The 17,588-nt window shown below is 41.2% G+C and overlaps 1 protein-coding gene and 1 non-coding gene across 7 annotated transcripts in view; both read right to left on the minus strand.

Annotated features, from left to right (window-relative positions):
• AZIN2 (antizyme inhibitor 2) overlaps positions 1–17,588 on the minus strand; it is a 35,014-nt gene that overhangs the window by 2,588 nt on the left and 14,838 nt on the right. For 2 of the 6 annotated variants that reach the window (XM_049104725.1, XM_035713800.2), the window contains one exon: positions 16,665–17,501. In XM_049104725.1, the coding sequence (XP_048960682.1) occupies positions 16,950–17,501 (552 nt within the window). In that variant the 3' untranslated portion in view covers positions 16,665–16,949. Of the gene's footprint in view, positions 1–479; positions 695–1,641; positions 9,410–16,650; positions 17,502–17,588 lie in introns of those variants that run through there. The other 4 variants (XM_025446831.3, XM_025446834.3, XM_035713802.2 and 1 more) reach the window with 4 other exon arrangements.
• On the minus strand, positions 10,597–10,703 carry LOC112660711 (U6 spliceosomal RNA). Its single transcript, XR_003137151.1, has one exon. It is a non-coding gene; the product is annotated as a U6 spliceosomal RNA (small nuclear RNA).

Genomic DNA, 17,588 nt, shown 5'->3' on the forward strand with positions numbered 1-17,588 from the left:
CCACTGCTCAGAGCCCTGCCCAGATCCAGCCCTGCGCACTCTCCAGCCACAACCAACCTCAGGTAGTTTCTGAAGGCAGCGTGTTCACTCGCTGTTCCTTCTGCCCTGAACCCCCTGCTCCCTCTTGCCGGCTCACTCCCACTCTTCTACCATCTTCCCTCCTCTGGGAACTGGGTCTGGGCATCAGAATGGGCTCTCAGCTTCCGCAGTCCCGTGTCCCCCCCCCCCCCCCCCCCCCCATTATCACAAGTGCCTGTCTGCTCCTCTGGGTCTCTCACAGGATGCTGAGCTCCTCAAGGCCAGCTCCAGCTCATTCGTGGCCACACCAGGTGCCAAGCACAGGCCTTACTGGGAATCAACAGCCAGGAGGTACTTGTCAAACTGGATGTCATGGAAACCAGTCTGAAATCTCAGATTTCTCTTGTTCCCTGCCTGCTCCCTTGCCCTCCCCCACTCCCTTCTCAGCAGGGCCCCCTTACCAGGCCACCCGGGACATGGCATAGGTGACTCGGCAGGTCTGGGTCCCCCCAAAGAGGGAACCCATGCCCACGGTGTAGGCGCCCATGTTCTCAAAGACCAGCCAGTCCCCTACATGTAGTTGTGGCAGCCACAGGCCCTCAGCTACGCAGTCACTGCCATCAGCCACAGGGCCCCACAGGCTGCTGCTGTACAGGGGCTGCTCCGTGGATGATTTCTGCAGAAGAGACAGACAGTCATTTCAGCTTTCCTGGGCACAGTGAGTGCAGCCTTAGCACTCCTTCCCTCTAAAGCTTTCCATGGCTCCCATAACCAGTACAATAGTCTAGAAGGGCCTTCTAGCCTGGCATTTAAGCCACTCCTAATTCTCTGCATTCATTACGTTATATATTCTGAAGCCATAATGCCTGGTCTTCAATCCAGGCTTCAACACTTAGTGGATATGTGACCTTGGGCAAGGTACTTAATCCCTCTGTACCTCAGTGTTCTCATTTGTAAAATGAGAATAATTATAATACCTACCTCACAGGGTCACTAAAAGGATAAATGAGTATATGTAGAGCATTTAAACCAGTGTCTGGCACATAACAAGGGCCTAGTAAGATAGCGCTATCATTATTACTGTTATTGTTATTACCTCTCTGCTCTGATCTTCATTGGCCATCTGCCACTTTCCAGACCCTGGGTCTGTCCATACCTCTGCAGCCCTTCCCCCTTCCTCAAATCCATCTTGGCCTCTGGGCCCAGCCTTGGGGCTCTGTCTTCTATGACAGCCTCCCAGATACCCTCATTCCATGCCAGGCCCCATCATAGGAGCCAGAATTATACAGGTGTGTGAAACACCCACTCACCGCCAGGCTCTCAAGCCTGGGAGGAAGATGGGCCTCTAGCAGATAATCACAGGGTGATCACAAAGAACCCCATGGGGTAGACCAAATTCATCTCATTTCAGAAAGTGAGGTTCTGAGAGGTTACATGGTTTGCCCAAAGACATAAAATTAAAATTGTTTTCTTAAATGACTTAAAAATCCAGAAAAGAAATCTGTAACACAGACCACTTGCTGACAACCAGTGCAGTGTGGGATCCTGCAAGGCAGGTCCTAGAGGAGGAGTCCTGACAGAAAGGTGGACATGAACGAACCCTGACTGTGCCCTTTAGCCCCCTTCTTTTTTTTTTTTTTTTTTTTTTTTTAATTTTTATTTATTTATGATAGTCACAGAGAGAGAGAGAGAGGCAGAGACATAGGCAGAGGGAGAAGCAGGCTCCATGCACCGGGAACCCGACGTGGGATTCGATCCCGGGTCTCCAGGATCGCGCCCTGGGCCAAAGGCAGGCGCCAAACCGCTGCGCCACCCAGGGATCCCTAGCCCCCTTCTTCATCCCCAACACGCTCACTGTATTCCAGTTACTCCAAGGCTCTGGGCTCTCAGGAAAACCTTGCTTCCCTTCCCCCAACCCCATTCCTCACCCTGTTGTGCCCTGAGGCCCCAACCCCATCAACTCCTAATTTCCCTTTAGATCTCAGCTACCATGACTTCATGAAAAGCCTTTCTGAAAGCTCCATGCTCCCTCCAACAAACTTAGCCTTCATAGCATTTGTCATAATTTATAATTAGGTATTTGTGAAATGTATCTGCTCAGGCCTGTTCTCCCTGTCAGACTATAAATTCCATGACCCCAGAGATCATGACCATCTTGTTCACTCTCCCTCTCCCCCGTGTCTAGCAGTCTGGCATAGAGTAGGTACTTTTTTGAATAATATCTTTTAAATAGATGAACGAATAGGAAATACATAAGTGATGAGAAAGAGAAGAAGAAGAAAAGAAAGGGGAAAAAAAGGGAGGGAGGAAGAAAAAAAGAAGAGATTGATAGAAGCCATCTAAAGAGAAGGAGGGGGCAGCCCGGGTGGCTCTGCGGTTTAACGCCACCTTCAGCCCAGGGTGTGATCCTGGAGACACAGGATCAAGTCCCACGTCAGGCTCCCTGCATGGAGGATCAAGTCCCACGTCTGGCTCCCTGCATGGAGCCTGCTTTTCCCTCTGCCTGTGCCTCTGCATCCCTCTGTGTGTCTCTCATGAATAAATAAATAAGATCTTAAAAAAAATTTTTTTTAATAAAAAAAAATAAAGGAGGTAATGGAGAAGACCAATAGAGGAAAAAGAAAAAATGTTCCAATACCATAGCCAGCAGCAGGAATGAATAAAATTGAGAAAAACTACAGATTCCATAAGCAGAAATAATACTCATGTATATGATTAAAAATTAATAAGCCATTAGTCTCATTAATAAAAACATGTACATATTAAAGTAAAAAATTCAAGCTATCCATATTCATGAGTCACTCAGCACATACTTATTGAGCACCTACTATGTGCTGGGCTCCAATCTAGGAGCTGGGAAGTATATATTCTAGTAAAGAGAAACACATATATCCTTGTTCATATAACTTAACATTCTTGCTTGTGAGCCTTCTGTTAATAAGTAAAATTAATCTCAGTTGCTCTGAATTATTTCCCTTAGCTCCACTTTAAAAAACATTAAGCTAACTTTCAAAGCTTTGAGGGGAAAATGCTCTATAAATGAATCCATGAGGATCCCGAGAAAAGAGGTTCCAAAGGTTCTTTGACAATAAAGTAAAAAAGAAAAGACACCCTTGCATTATAATAAGAGTTCTCTTCTTATTAGTGGTATAAATAAAATCAGAGGAAAAAAACTTTAACTTCACAGGAAATAATGCAAAGCTACCCTTTTGCTATTTAAAGCACCCCCCCCCCGTTTTTTAAGAAAAAAAGGAAACAACAAAAAAAAAGAATCTGCAAAATAAATATTCCAAAAGCATGTGGTGACAGGCTTATTAAGTCTTAGCTCTTTTTATGAGTCTGGAAATTGAGTGGAAACGGACAAGCACCTGTAAAAATAAAGCTGCCCAATCTGCTACCAGGCCCCTCTGTGAGAGAGGGCAGAGTTTACAGAGCATGCCCACTACGACTTCACACCTCATCTGAGAGGCAGCTGCAGCCCCCATTTTACAGATGAGAAAAGTCGGAGAGAGGAAGTGACCTGCTCCAGGTTCTGGATTGAGTTAATAGCAGATCTCCCTAGTGGTCCCACACAAGGGGCCTCCTCGCTGCATCAACTGGCTGCCCTCCTCAAAGAGGCCCAATAAGTGACTGAATCCACAGAAGAAACAAGGTCAAACATTTATAATGTCTAATGGTCCTAATGGAGTCCTTAAATAATTCCCCAACTCTTAAAACAAAGCAATAATCCCTATTCTACATAAAGTGCACAAAAATATCTTTTAAAAAAATGGAACGAACAAGGGCAACACACAAAAAGGAAAACAACAAAAACATATGGTCAGAATTTAACTTGTGAACATACAGGAAAATCTAAAACAAAACCATAACTAACCAAATCTCCGCTCATAGCCAAAGAATCACCTTCAGTGATTTATTTCTCTATGGAAGACAGGAACAATATGAGCAAGGCGACCACCGGCTTCATCATAATATGGAAAATATAGATCCACAATGCAAATCTAATTTTCTCAGTATATGTCAATATGGCATTCAATAGCCTATAGCATCTATTCTTGATTACAACTACAGACAAAACAAAATCAAGCCCTGCAAAGCAGAGACTATTTAAAGAGGTAACTCTAACTTAATGGATATACATTAGAATGGCCTCATTTCAGAACCAAAACCAACTTTAGTAATTAAGTTCAACTCTTCATTTTCCAGACGAAGAAACGGGAGAAACAGGCTCAGAGAGATTAAGTTAACTTGCCTAAAGTTACTCAGCTATTATATGGTAAAGTCAGGACTCAAACCCATGTCTTCTGACTCCAAGTCTGAAGCTTTCTGTCACCATTCCTATTTTATATATCATGAGATGTGTGGGCAATAGCTATTAGGGGGGGAAAAAGAAACAAAAAGGTATAATATATAGAAAATGGAAAAAAAAATCACATTGCAGGGACTCCTGGGTAGCTCAGTGGTTGAGCATCTGCCTTTGGCTCAGGTCATGATCCAGTATTTGCTTGTCTGCATCCCGGGGTCTTAGGATTGAGTCCCGCATTGGGCTCCCCACAGGGAGACTACTTCTCCCTCTGCTTAGGTCTCTGCCTCTCTCTCTCTGTGGTGTCTCATGAATAAATAAAATCTAAAAAAAAAAAAAAATCATATTGCAGATAACATGTTTGCCTACCTAGAAAATCCAAAGGAAAGGGGATAGTTTTCGGGGAAAATCAATGTGTCTCAGCATGCAAGCCGTTGTCTCAGCTCAGAAACACAGGCAAATGTTTCCATTCACAATAGTAATGAAAGCATTATGTTATTAAATTCTTGGATGTACTTGGCCCACAATAACTTATTCAAAGAAAATAATAAAACCTTAATGAGAGAAATAAAATACAAGAGCTCTACTTCTCCTAGCTGGAAAAACTTAATAAAGCAAAATAGAGAATTCTCTCCTATTTAATAAATAGATTAAGTAGGCTAATTGAAATCCCCAAGATATTTTTCTGGATGTTATAAGTGGCATGATAGAATAAATGTGAGCCTATCAAAGAATACTAATAAGCAATAATGACAGACTCCATTTTTATTAAATATTTAATTCCTACAAAAAATATTTGTACCATGTTTAAGATAGAAAGAATAACAATAAAATGAATATCAGTGTACCCACCACCAGCTAAATAAATATAAAATTTCCAATATCTTTGAAACCCCCATGTGGCCCACCCCAATGACATGCCACTTCCCTTCCCCCTCCAAAGGTAGCAGTTATCCTGAATTTTGTTTTCATTATTCTCCTGCTCTGTTTAGCACAGTATTTAGTTTAGTACACTTTTGAAATTTGTGTAAAATCAAATTATAGAGTATGTAATCTCGGCAATTTTCTTTTTTTGTTGAAACTTACATTCCCAAGATTCATCCAACTGATATATATATATACCCTTAATTCACAACATGCTGCATCCAATTCATTATATGGAATACACAGTAATTTATTATCTATTACCCTGCCAACAAATGTTAATGTTGTTTCCAATGTTATATATTATAAAAATTGCTCCTGTGACCATTCCTCATATATATCCTCAAATTCACATGCCAAGAGTTTCTTGACAATATATATCTAAGAACTTGCTGGAAGGTAGGGTATACACATATCTCACTTTATCTGAGTAGTGACAACTTGTTTCTCAAAATAGAAATACCAACTCCTACCTGTCAATGTCTAAGAGATCCAACTACTCTATACCCTTACCAACTCTTGATATTGTCATGCCTTTAATTTTTTTCTAATCTAGTCAGTAGAAAATGGTGTCTCCTTTTCATTTGAGTTCATGTTTCCTTGATTATCAACGAGGTTGGACAGTTTGTCATTTTTCTATTTGGATTTCCTCCTCTGTGAACTGCCTGTTAATGTATTTTGTCTATATCTCTCTATTGATTTCCATTTTGTATTGCTTTTCTTATTATTTTCTTAAGATTCTTATGTAAGAATCCTTCATATATTCTGTGTACTGATCTCTTATCCAGTTGTATATATGTTTCCATACTTTCTCCTAGGGTGTGATTGCCTCTTTCCTTTTGCTGACAGATGAACAGAAGCTCTTTGTTTTAATTTAGACAAATATCAGTCATTTCCTTTTCTGGTTTCTAAGAGATTCTTCACTGTTCTTCCCTGTTTCAAGGTTAAACTGATATTCTCCTATATGGATTCCTGGGATTTATATTCATGTGTGCATTGAGATAGGGATTCAACTTCATTTTTTGCATATAGACAATCAGATGTCCCAGCACCATATATTAAACTATCCTCAGTGATCTGCTTTTCAAGCCTTGTCGAAAAACAAGTTTCCAGATATATATTGGGTTTTCCTGTGGTCTCAACTATGTTGTTTATTTTTTTTATGACGGTGTCCAAACTAAACCATTTCAACTACCTTCAATGTTGGCAATTATATTATCTATTTATATAGATATATATTTTTATTGTGTATAATCTATTATCCATTATATTATCTATATTCTTTTATGGTTATTCTAAACATTTACATTTTAACATGCATGCCTAACTTAAAGTTTAAAATTAAACAATATCTTCCTCTCAGTTAAAAACCTTAGAACACCAACTTGGTTCCTTTACTTCCCAACTTATATTCTATTGCTGTCCAGTGTTTTAGTTTATCTTATTTGTGGCAGAGGCTGCTAATTGCCTACACCAACACTTCCAATCCTCAATTTTTGCTAGACACAGGACCACCTAGAAAGACCATGTTGCTAACATTCCTTACAGGTATTCATGGCCATGGGACTAAGATCTTAGCCCCAGCAAGATGATGACACCTAGAAATAGGTACAACTGGAAGCAATATGCTTAAACCACCAAACCTCCGATGGATGTAGGCTCCGAATTGCCTACATCCAGACATTTACATGAGAGTGAAATAAGCCTCGATATCTTGTTCAAGTCAGGTAACTTGGGGTCTGCTACTCACAGCAGAGCCTAATCATAACTGAAAACTGTTTTTAACCCCAAAAATATTATTGGTGGTGGTAGTGGTGGTGACAGTCAGTGATCCTTTGGATAAACCCTCATATTTAGCTATCTTTGGTCACCATTCCTTCTTGCAACTCAGACCATCCATCTGGAATCATTTTCCTTATGCCTGAAATATATCCTTTAGAACTTTCATTAGTGAAGATCTATTCTCAGTATTTGCTTGTCTGAAAATGCCTACATTTCATACTCATTCTGGAAAAACAATTTTGCTGGATACAAAATTCTAGGTTGATATATTAAAGCTGCTATTCTAATATCTCCTACCTTCATTATTATGGGAGAAAAGCTTTAAGTCTGTCATTCTTCTATAGGTAGTCTTCTGTCTCATTTCTATCACTAGTTTTAAGATCTTCTCTTTGTCTTCAGTATTCAGTTTCATTAATATGTTGCCTATGTGTGGGATTCATTGGATTTCCTAAATCTGAAAACAGGTCTTCCTCTTTGCCATTCTATTGACTCTCTGCCAGTTACTAACTTATTGCCTCTCAGCTCCCAATTCACCTTTCTTTGCCTTGCTTTGTGGTACTGGAGCTGAACCCTTGCCAGGTAGCTCTATGTTAAGTTTTGTCAACAGAGATTGCTGGAAAGATATTACAAGGACAGATCAGGAAAAAGAGACTTTCACTCTTTCATCATACTGTGTTCTGTGTAGTCCCTATGGCTCAGTGTACAAGGGTATGGTAGCCTTCACCTCAGTGGTCCTCACAGTTCAGCCTTGGCCCATGCCCTCCAGCAAGCTTCTCCTCCACTCAGCAGCAGGCTACCCCTGAGATCCAGTTGTGGTGGGGCAGAAGGAGAGGGAGAGAGAGAATCTTAAGCAGGCTCCACACCCAGTGTAGGGCCTGATACAGAGCTCAAGGCAGAGCTGATCTCATGACCCTGAAATCATGACCTGAGTCAAAATAAAAAATTGGAGGCCTAACCACATGAACTACCCTGTGATCAAGTACCTCTTGATAACAGTGGTCACATTTTAAATTTCTTATTTCTTTAAACATTATAAACATTCTGTTTTAACATCTGATAATTCTAATACATGAAATAATTGTAGGTCTGGTTCTGTTGTCTATTCTGCTGGTTTTCCCTCATGGTGTTTGTGTTTTGCAATTTTTTGACTGCAAGCTCATGTACTTTGGCACTTGTGAGAATTCTTAAAAGCCTAGGCTAAAGATTTCTACTCCAGAGGGACATTGTGTTTGCTTCTGAAAGGTAAAATAAATTCTAGCCTTGACGTTTTTCAGACAACACAGTTGTCTGAATATGAATTTGGGCAACAAAGCCAAAAAAAAGGCTAGCTTATGGCTCTAAAGTATCCATTTTGTATCTTCTTCTTACCACTACCAAGATCCAAAAAATGTCTTTTTGCTGTCCTCCTCTGTGGGATAGGTGTTTTTCTGGTTTACCCTTACACTGATGATTAGGTACTTTTTTCAGGTTCACAGCTTTATGCGAGGGATTCTATCAGATTGTCCATCCCGACTGAGTCCCTTAGGAACCCATGCAGCTATCAAAACCAAAGACCAACACCCCAAGGGGTCAGCATACACTCCCAGAGAGAAAGCCAGTTTCAAAGTCGGGTTTTCTCTCTGGGTTAATGAATTCATTTAATACATATTAGAATAGCCACTATTTTACATGCTTGGGACACACTAGTGAAAAAAAGAGACAAAGTCCTTCTTCTCATTGTGTTTACAGTCCAGCAGGAGGGAGGCAAACAACAAAATAAAGAAGTAAATTAAGAGATAATAAATGATACTGAATCAAAGAAAGCACAGAGCAGGGGGAAGGGCAGGTGGCAGTATTAAGGATAAAGTATAAGGCCTCACTGAAAAGATGACCTCAGGCAAAGATGCAAAGGAGGTAAAGGAATGAGCCTGTGTGGTACCTGGAAGAAAGGTGATCCAGGAAGAAGGAAAAGCTGGTGCAAAGATGCTAAAGCAGGGACATGCCATGAGGAACTGTTCCATGAGGAACTGCAGAGAGGCTGCCATGACTGTGATAGGATGGGCAAGAGGGAAAGTAGTGAGGGAGGGGATCAGAGAGGAGAGAGGGGCAGATCACAAAGGGTCTTAGAAACCCCTGGAGGGCTTTTGCTTTAATTTGGAGTGAGACAGGAGCCAGGGCAGGGTTTCAGGCAATTTTAATAAAGCTAGACATGATTTGACTTACATTTTAAAAGAATTCCTCTGGCTAGTGGGTGGAGAATAGGCTGGCTTTTACTCAAAGTGGAGATGCCTGCTTTCACTTAATTTTGACCTCTGAAGAATCCCCTGCTTTCTTGTAAGTCAGGATACAGTTTTCTTTGTTGTCAGTGGGGAGGCTGTTCAGAGTATCTAGACTGCCACATTGCTGGAAATAGAAGGCACCCTACTGGTTTTCTAAACACAACACAAAGCTATTGCGAAAACACTATGGAATAGGCTGAACAAAGAAAACAAATTATCAAAAAACAGGATAAAGACAAGAGATGAAAAAAATAAAATTACTGTACAGTATGGCAAAGCAGTAATAAAACAAAAAAGCAGTTGAAATCATAAGTTAAGAATTTTTAAGACAAAAACTAGCCAGATCCACATTTAACAATGCTATTGCAGCACACTCAAGACAGAGTCACGCTTCATAACCATAAATCACTAGAATAAAACACAATAGGCAAGTTAAGAAAGCCCAATCCTGTCAATAGAGAGAGGATCTCCAGGCAGAGTGGAGTGACTGAGGCTTGTGCCCTGGATTTGGGCTCCCAAGATTCTTATTAAACTCCTGTGGTACTTGCCCCCTCTGGGTCCCTTCCTACACCCAACTATACCTTGCATTTATAAAATGCCAGTACTGGGGATCCCTGGGTGGCTCAGCAGTTTAGTGCCTGCCTTTGGCCCAGGGCGTGATCCTAGAGACCCGGGATTGGGTCCCATATTGGGCTCCCTGCATAGGGCCTGCTTCTCCCTCTGCCTGTGTCTCTGCCTCTCTCTCTGTGTCTCTCATGAATAAATAAATAAAATATTAAAAAATAATAATAATAAAAATAAAATGCCAGTACATAGTTGCTAAATTGTATATTTAACCCTAAATATATGTCATTTTAGACCACTCCATGAACATTTAAAATGTTTATACATTAAAAAGTCCACCTGGGGATCCCTGGGTGACTCAGCGGTTTAGCGCCTGCCTTCGGCCCAGGGTGTCATCCTGGAGTCCCAGGATCAAGTCCCACGTCAGGCTCCCTGCATGGAGCCTGCTTCTCCCTCTGCCTGTGTCTCTGTCTCTCTCTCTCTCTCTCTCTCTCTGTCTCTCATGAATAAATCAATAAAATCTTTAAAAAAAGTCCATGTAACATATCAGCATTTAAAGAAAACCATACTTTCCAATATATGGTTTATTCAAAGTTAAAAAATAATGTGTATTGACATTAAAAAAAGAAAAAGAATCAAAGTAATTTTTAACAATAATCATCTCTGAATGGTGGGCTTAAAGGATCAATTTATATGGGCGTTTGCACTAGATTTTCCCTAATAAACATTTTTTCTCTCTCTCTCTTTTAATTTATGGGACACTTCACAAATTTGCATGTCATCCTTGCACGGGGGCCGTGCTAATCTTCTCTGTATCATTCCAATTTTAGTATATATGCCGCCAAAGCCAGCACTACACATTCTATTTCTACAATAGAAAAAAATATGTATAAAATAAATGTAATCTATAACTTGCAGAGCACAAAAGGTAAATAGGGACAAATTCCCTATTAATGGCAGTGCACTTAGTTAAGACACATGATAGTATGTTGAAACTTCTATGAAAGAATAACAAAGAATCACAAAACTAAAACCAACAGACTGAGGAAAAAAACTATTTGTGTCAAATATTATATGAAATACACACACACACATACACACACAAACACACACATGCATATACAAGCTCATCTTCGTTTGTAAGAGAAATTCCAAATTAGGTAAATGGAGGATATAAAAAGATATTGACATAAAAAATAAAACAACAAATAAAATGCTTTATACCTGTCAAAAAGACAGAAATGAAAGAAATACTGAGATATATACCATTTCAGATAAATTAGCCAACAAGAAAAAGTCACAGCATGCACTGCTAGTGAGCTTATTATGAAATGAGCCTGCTGCTAACAGTACAGATTGGGCCAAACTTTGAGGAAAACAATCTGGCAATATGTATCAAGAGACCTGAAAATGCTCATAACTTTTTACCTGGTAATCCTATTTTAGGGACTCATCATAAGAAAACAGGTTTTTTTTTTTTTTAATTTTTTATTCATGAGAAACAGAGAGAGAGAGGTAGAGACACAGGCAGAGAGAAAGGCAGCCTCCATGCAGGGAGCCCAATGTGGGACTCGATGCAGGACTGGATGTGGGACTCGATCCCAGGCTCCAGGATTACATCCCAGGCCAAAGGCGGCGCTAAACCACTGCACCACCCGGGCTGCCCAGAAAACAGTTTTTTTTTTTTTAAAGGGAATCCACCATCAGTGTGTAACTTGAGCCAGTCACACAAACACACTAACAAAGAGCATTCTAGGCAGAGGTAGTTCTCACAAACACATGAATGAATAATAAGCAACAACTAGCAATGTCCAGGGTGCCTGGGTGACTCAGTCAGTTGAGTATCCAACTCTTGGTTTCAGCTCAGGTCATGATCTCAGGGTCGTGGGACTGAGCCCCGCACTCAGCAGGGAGTCTGCTTCCCTTCTCCCTTTGCCCCTCCCCCGCGTTCACACACTCACTCTCTCGCTTTCCAATAAACAAATAAATCTTTTTTAAAAAAATTAGCCACGTCCAAATGCCCAGTAATAGGAAGATTTTATCTGGAGTCAATAATTTTACAGGAAAGTAGTTAAGAGCCTGTTCTCTGGCAACACCCAGGTAATCAAAGACAAATAAGTTATGCACCATACCCCAAGCAGTTCACAGTCTGCAGTTAAAAAATTCTACCCTTTGTTAGCTGTACACTTTGAGCAAGTTGCTTCAGCCCCATGCCTCAGTTTTCTCATCTGTAAAATGGGTCTCATAACAGTATCCACGTATAGGATTATCATAAAGATAGAGTAATGCCATGTAAAGTGCTTAGAACAGGACATGCTGCAATAAGTGCATGGTGGCTTCACCGGCCACCAGTGAATGTGAGGTCCACAGCCACATGCCATTCGGTGTGTCTGGTGAAAAAGGGGTTGACATTATAGATAAATTGCATTGCAGAGCTCCTCCCTCCTTTGTTCCTTTAAATTTTGGGTTGCTCCTGTAATTTTTAAAGATTGACTCAATTCCAACATACAGCACCTACTATGTGCCAAGTCTTGCACTGGGGAAACAATCTCTGTCCTCAAGGGGCTCATAGCTTATTGGGAGATCTATTCATTCATCATACATTCAACAAGTAGTTATCAAATACCTATAGTGTACCAGGCACTGTGCCGATCCTGGGAATTCAGAAGGAACAGGCAGGCTAAGTGGCTGCCCTCACAGAGCCTGCATGCTAGTGGGGAGGACAGGTTATAAGCAAGGAAACAAAAACAAATAAGAATAACTTCAGATTCTGACATACTATGAAGAAAATCAGCAGGGTAACAAAATTATCTGGTAGGGAGAAGCAAGCCCACTTTAGAGAGAGTAATCAGGAATGGTTTCCCTGGAGAGGTAACATCCAACCTGAGACATACCAGACGAGAATAAGGAGATCATTTCAGGAGCAAGGGGAAGAGCATTTCGTCAGGTGAATACAATGGTCCCTAGGTCTGAAGGAGCTTAGGTGGTCCAGGAGCAGAAAGGAGGCTACTGGGACTGGAGCAGGTGAGTGAGGGGCTCAGTGGGGATAGATGTTGCTAAAGATGTGGGCAGAAGCTTTGCAAGCCAGGGTAAGAAGTTTAGGTTCTATTCTAAGAGTAACAGGGAGCCACTGAAAGTTTTAAGCAGAGAAGAGATATGATCTTTGGGTATTTAATAAATCACTTTGTCAACAGTGTGGAAAATAATAGCAAGAAGGCAGGAATCAGGGCAAGAAGATTAGTTAATGGTTGCTACACTGGCCCAGGAAGGGATGATGGCAGCTTGCACTCTGCCCTGGTGGCAGGGAAGAAATCAGATGCATTCCAAGTATATTCTGGAATTAGACTGAAAAACTGCAGGTGAACTGCCTGAGGGGAGAGAAGGAAGCAAGAATTGAGGATAATACCAAAGTACTACAGCTTGAACAGCTGGATGGGTGGCTGTGCTGTACTGAGAGAAAATTGTGGGAAGAAAGAAGTTTAGGTTGGAAATCAAGAGTTCAGTTCTGAACAAGATAAATTTGAGTGCCTTTAAGACACCCAGTAGAAAAAAAAAATAAAAATAAAAAATAAAAATAAAAAATAAAAAAATAAAAATAAAAAAAAAATAAATAAAAATAAAAATAAAAAAAAAAAAAAAAAAAAAAAGACACCCAGTAGAAATAGCAAGTGGGTCAGTGGATACAGAAGTCTGGAGCTTGGGAGGACAGTGCAGACTAGAGATATAAATTTGAAAATGATGAGACTATAGATGATATTGAAAACTTCAGGCTGGAAGAACTCACCTAGGAAATGCTTGTAGGCAGAGAAGAGGCTCGAGAATGGAGATCTGAGAGTCAACATTCAGGGGGTGAGCAATGGGGAACATGCTAGAGAGACAAGGTGAGAATGACAGAGGAAGAGGCAAAGCCAAGAGCGTGAAGTTGGAGAAAGATCAGCTGCTGAAGACAGAGGTGCCACCATTGGGCTAGATGCATGCAAGGAACTTTCAAGAGCATCTTCTTTATAGCTGTGCAATTAATGTCCCATTGGGAAGGTTTTAAGAGGGAATGAAAGCTGAGGGAGCAGGGGCAGTGAGTGCAGGCCGCTGGATAGAGAGGCTCAGATACAAAGGGCAGTAACTGAAGAGAAGGTTACAAAGCGTCTGAAAGAAGAGGAAATATGTGTGTCCAATAAATATACAAAGGAATATCCAACTTCATTAGTAAACAGGAGCATGCAAATCAAGACAGGAGAAACCATTTCACATCCATTCAAATGTTGAAAGTCTGACAAGACCAAGTGTTAGGGAAAATGTAGATCCATCCAGTCTCTTAGATACTGCTGGTGGGATCCTCAAGTAGTACAACTGCTCTGGAAAACCATCTGGCACTGTCTTCTGAAAGCTGAACATTCATGTGTCCTAGCTATGCCCAGTGATTCCACCCCTTGCTCTTGTGTCACAGAGGCACAAACAAGAACATTCGGAGTGGCAGATTTCACAGTAGGGAAGACCTAGAAACAACCTAGTGCCTTGAGAGGACAGCAGACAGATTAGCTGCAGCGTGCTTGCCAACAGTGTAAACCAGCAGTCAAAGGGACGGACCTAAAGCACATACAGCAGCGGAGATGCATCTTAGACTGTGCAGTACATTTTTTTAAACAGTTCCAAAAGGTTACATACATCATAACATCCTTTTTGTAAAGTAAAAAAAACAAATTATAAATACATTTAGGAATAAACTTTAATGTGCCAAAACTACATGAAAGAAGACATATGAAAGAAAAAAAAAAAAAAGACATATGAATGGTGAACAAGCACATGAAAAGAGGCTTAACATCATTAATCAAATAAGAAATACAAATCCAAACCACAGTGAAATGTCACCTCCCACCTGTTGGGATGGCTATTCTCAAAAAAGAAAAGATGGCCAGGGTTGACAATGTTGTGGAAAAATCGGAACCCTGGTGCACTGCCAGTGGGAATGCAAAATGATTCGGTCACTATGGAAAACAGAATGGTGGTTCCTCAAAAAATTAAATGTGATCCAGCAATCCTACTTCTGGGTATTTATCCAAAAAAAATTGAAATCAGGATCTCTAAGAGGTATTAGCAGTCCTGTGTTCATCGCAGCTCTATTAACAGCTGCCAAGACCTAAATGTCCCTGGATGGATGAATGGATTAAAAAAAATGCTGTATCTACATACAATGGAATATTATCAACCTTATCAAAGATTGCAACATGCAACAGTGTGAATGAATGTTGAGGAAATTATGCTAACTGAAATGAAGACAAATACTGCATGCTTGTATTTATATGAGGTGTCTAATAATCAAACTCATGGAACAAAGAATAGAAGTGTGGGTGCCAGGGGTTGATGGGAGGGGGAAATGGGAAGTTGATAACCAATGGACATGAAATTTCAGCTCCACAAGATGAACAAGTTCTTAGAGATCTGCTGAACCACAGTGTGCCTATAGATAACAGTACTGGATCATACACTTAAACATCTGTTACGAGAGTAGATCTTACATTAAATGCTCTTACCACAATAGAAGAAAAAATGATATTAAAAAAAAGAGGGGATCCCCAGGTGGCTCAGCGGTTTACTGCCTGCCTTCGGCCCTGGGTGTGATCCTGGAGTCCTGGGATCAAGTCCCACATCAGGCTCTGCATGGAGCCTGCTTCTCCCTCTGCCTGTGTCTCTGCCTCTCTCTCTCTCTCTCTCTCTCTCTCTCTCTTTCTCTCTCTCTATGTCTCTCATGAATAAATAAATAAAATCTTGAAAAAAAAAAAGAAAAAAACCTGTATAAAAAAAAGGTAATACATGAGTCAAAACAGTGGGTACTTTGCATGGGAAGACACAAAAGAATGAGGCAGTAAAATGATAAGAATGCTTATTTCACTAAAAAGAAGGCAAAGACAAGTCCTCTCATGAAACATTTTTATCCCAAAACTAATTGGGAATCCACTGAAACCATGAAATCTAACTACCTAGTTTCAAGGAAATACAGAGCATGGAGTAACATATTCCATAGCACCGAAGGGAAATCCAGGGAACCCACCAATCAGGAAAATCCAGAATGCAGGAAGCTTTAGGACTGACAACTCCATTTCATCAAGAAATAATTAAAAAAAAAAAAAAAAAAAAAAGAGTTTCAGGAAACCAATAGGTTAAAAGAGAGACAATTGACCAAATGCAGTATGTAGACCTTTTTTGGCTGATTTCAGCAAATCAACTAGAAAAACCATTTATGAGGCAGGATGATGGTGGCTGCTATGCAAGTGTTTATTTTTAATTTGATAATGGTATTACATTTTTCTAAAGTCCTTTCCTTTTAAAGATATATACTAGAAGATTTTTGCAAAAATTCCACTAACACTTGTTCTGTAGTTTTCTGTGCTTTTTCTCATGACACTGTTACAGTCTGTGTACTGATCACACACGCACGCCTCTACCCAGCAGGACTGTATTTCCAAAGCGTAGTCAGTTCTGTCTCACCACCTACTGTCCTGTGCAGGCCTCAACATAGTGCTTTGCATGCTGAGAGTACTCAAATATTTATTAAATTTTTTAAAAGAAAGAAAACAAACAAAAAAGGAGCCAAGCAAGCTCCAGCAATAAGAAGTATACTCTGAACCAAGGATTGATTATGTTTAACATAACTTTCTGTGCCTGAGGTCCAAACAAAGTCCTGGGGATGAAGAGCAGGGTTTCAAAGCTGCCATCAAGACTTGTGAAGGGGACCTTCCTTGGGGAAGAAGGTGCAGATGCCTCCCCCCACCCGCCCCCACCCGCCCCCACCCGCCAGGCTGGGTGCCTCTGACACACTCCCAATACAACTCTAGCTAATTTATTCCATCTGCTGTCATCTGTCTCCACCACCAGACTGGGGATCCACCCTGGATCTGGTCACATGGCTAGACCCAGTAAGTGGTTGACAGACCAAAGGAAGAAATTTCAACATCATCCAGAGGAGGAATAAGGCTGACCACAAAGAGGGTCAGTAATATCTCAGTGCCCAAGGCAGGAATACTGACTGGAGATGAATCAGAATGGAGACTGTGGATAGGGGGTGGGCTGGGCCCATAGTCCTGCTCACCCGAGTGGGGAGCAGGTCAGGAATTCCAACGGCAGGCCAAGAGGGTATGGAGGGGGGCAGGACCTGGGAAGCAGCCACTGCCTGCTATGTGCCCTGGGGCGCCTGGTCCTTTCTTGGTGCAGTAGAACGTGGGAAACCACAAGAATGCAGGCAGGGCTAGCGCATGGCAGTGGAAAACTAAATTCCTGCGCACATCAAGGAGGCTTACTCCCATTAGCCAGAGGAAACCACATTTCACAACCCTGCGGTGGAACGAGGATATAATCAAGTCGTGGCATGGGCACCTGGGGCAGGAGTGCTCCTTCTGCCTGTGAGAGATAAAGGGCAGGAAGAGCAGAAGAGCTACAAGGAGGAGCTGACATTTGAGTGGGTCTTGAAAAACTGGACGGGGTGGAAAGAGAGAGGAAAACAAAAATACACTGAGTGTGAATAATAGACCAGGGGCTGGTGAGACACTGAGGTTCCCCCCAGAAAGGGGGCCACAGAAACAAAGGCCTGGAGATCCAAAAATACAACAGGGTGTCTGATTTTCTTGCCCCTCTTTGGCCATTCCTGTTCCCTTGTTGACCTGGAAAAAAACCATGAAAGATGAACTGCTTCTTTTTACTTCTAGAAATTCACTCCAGGGCTTGATCGGAGACAGATGTCAAGATAG

The sequence above is a fragment of the Canis lupus genome, chromosome 2 (genome assembly GCF_003254725.2).
Source record: "Canis lupus dingo isolate Sandy chromosome 2, ASM325472v2, whole genome shotgun sequence".
Taxonomy (NCBI): domain Eukaryota; kingdom Metazoa; phylum Chordata; class Mammalia; order Carnivora; family Canidae; genus Canis; species Canis lupus.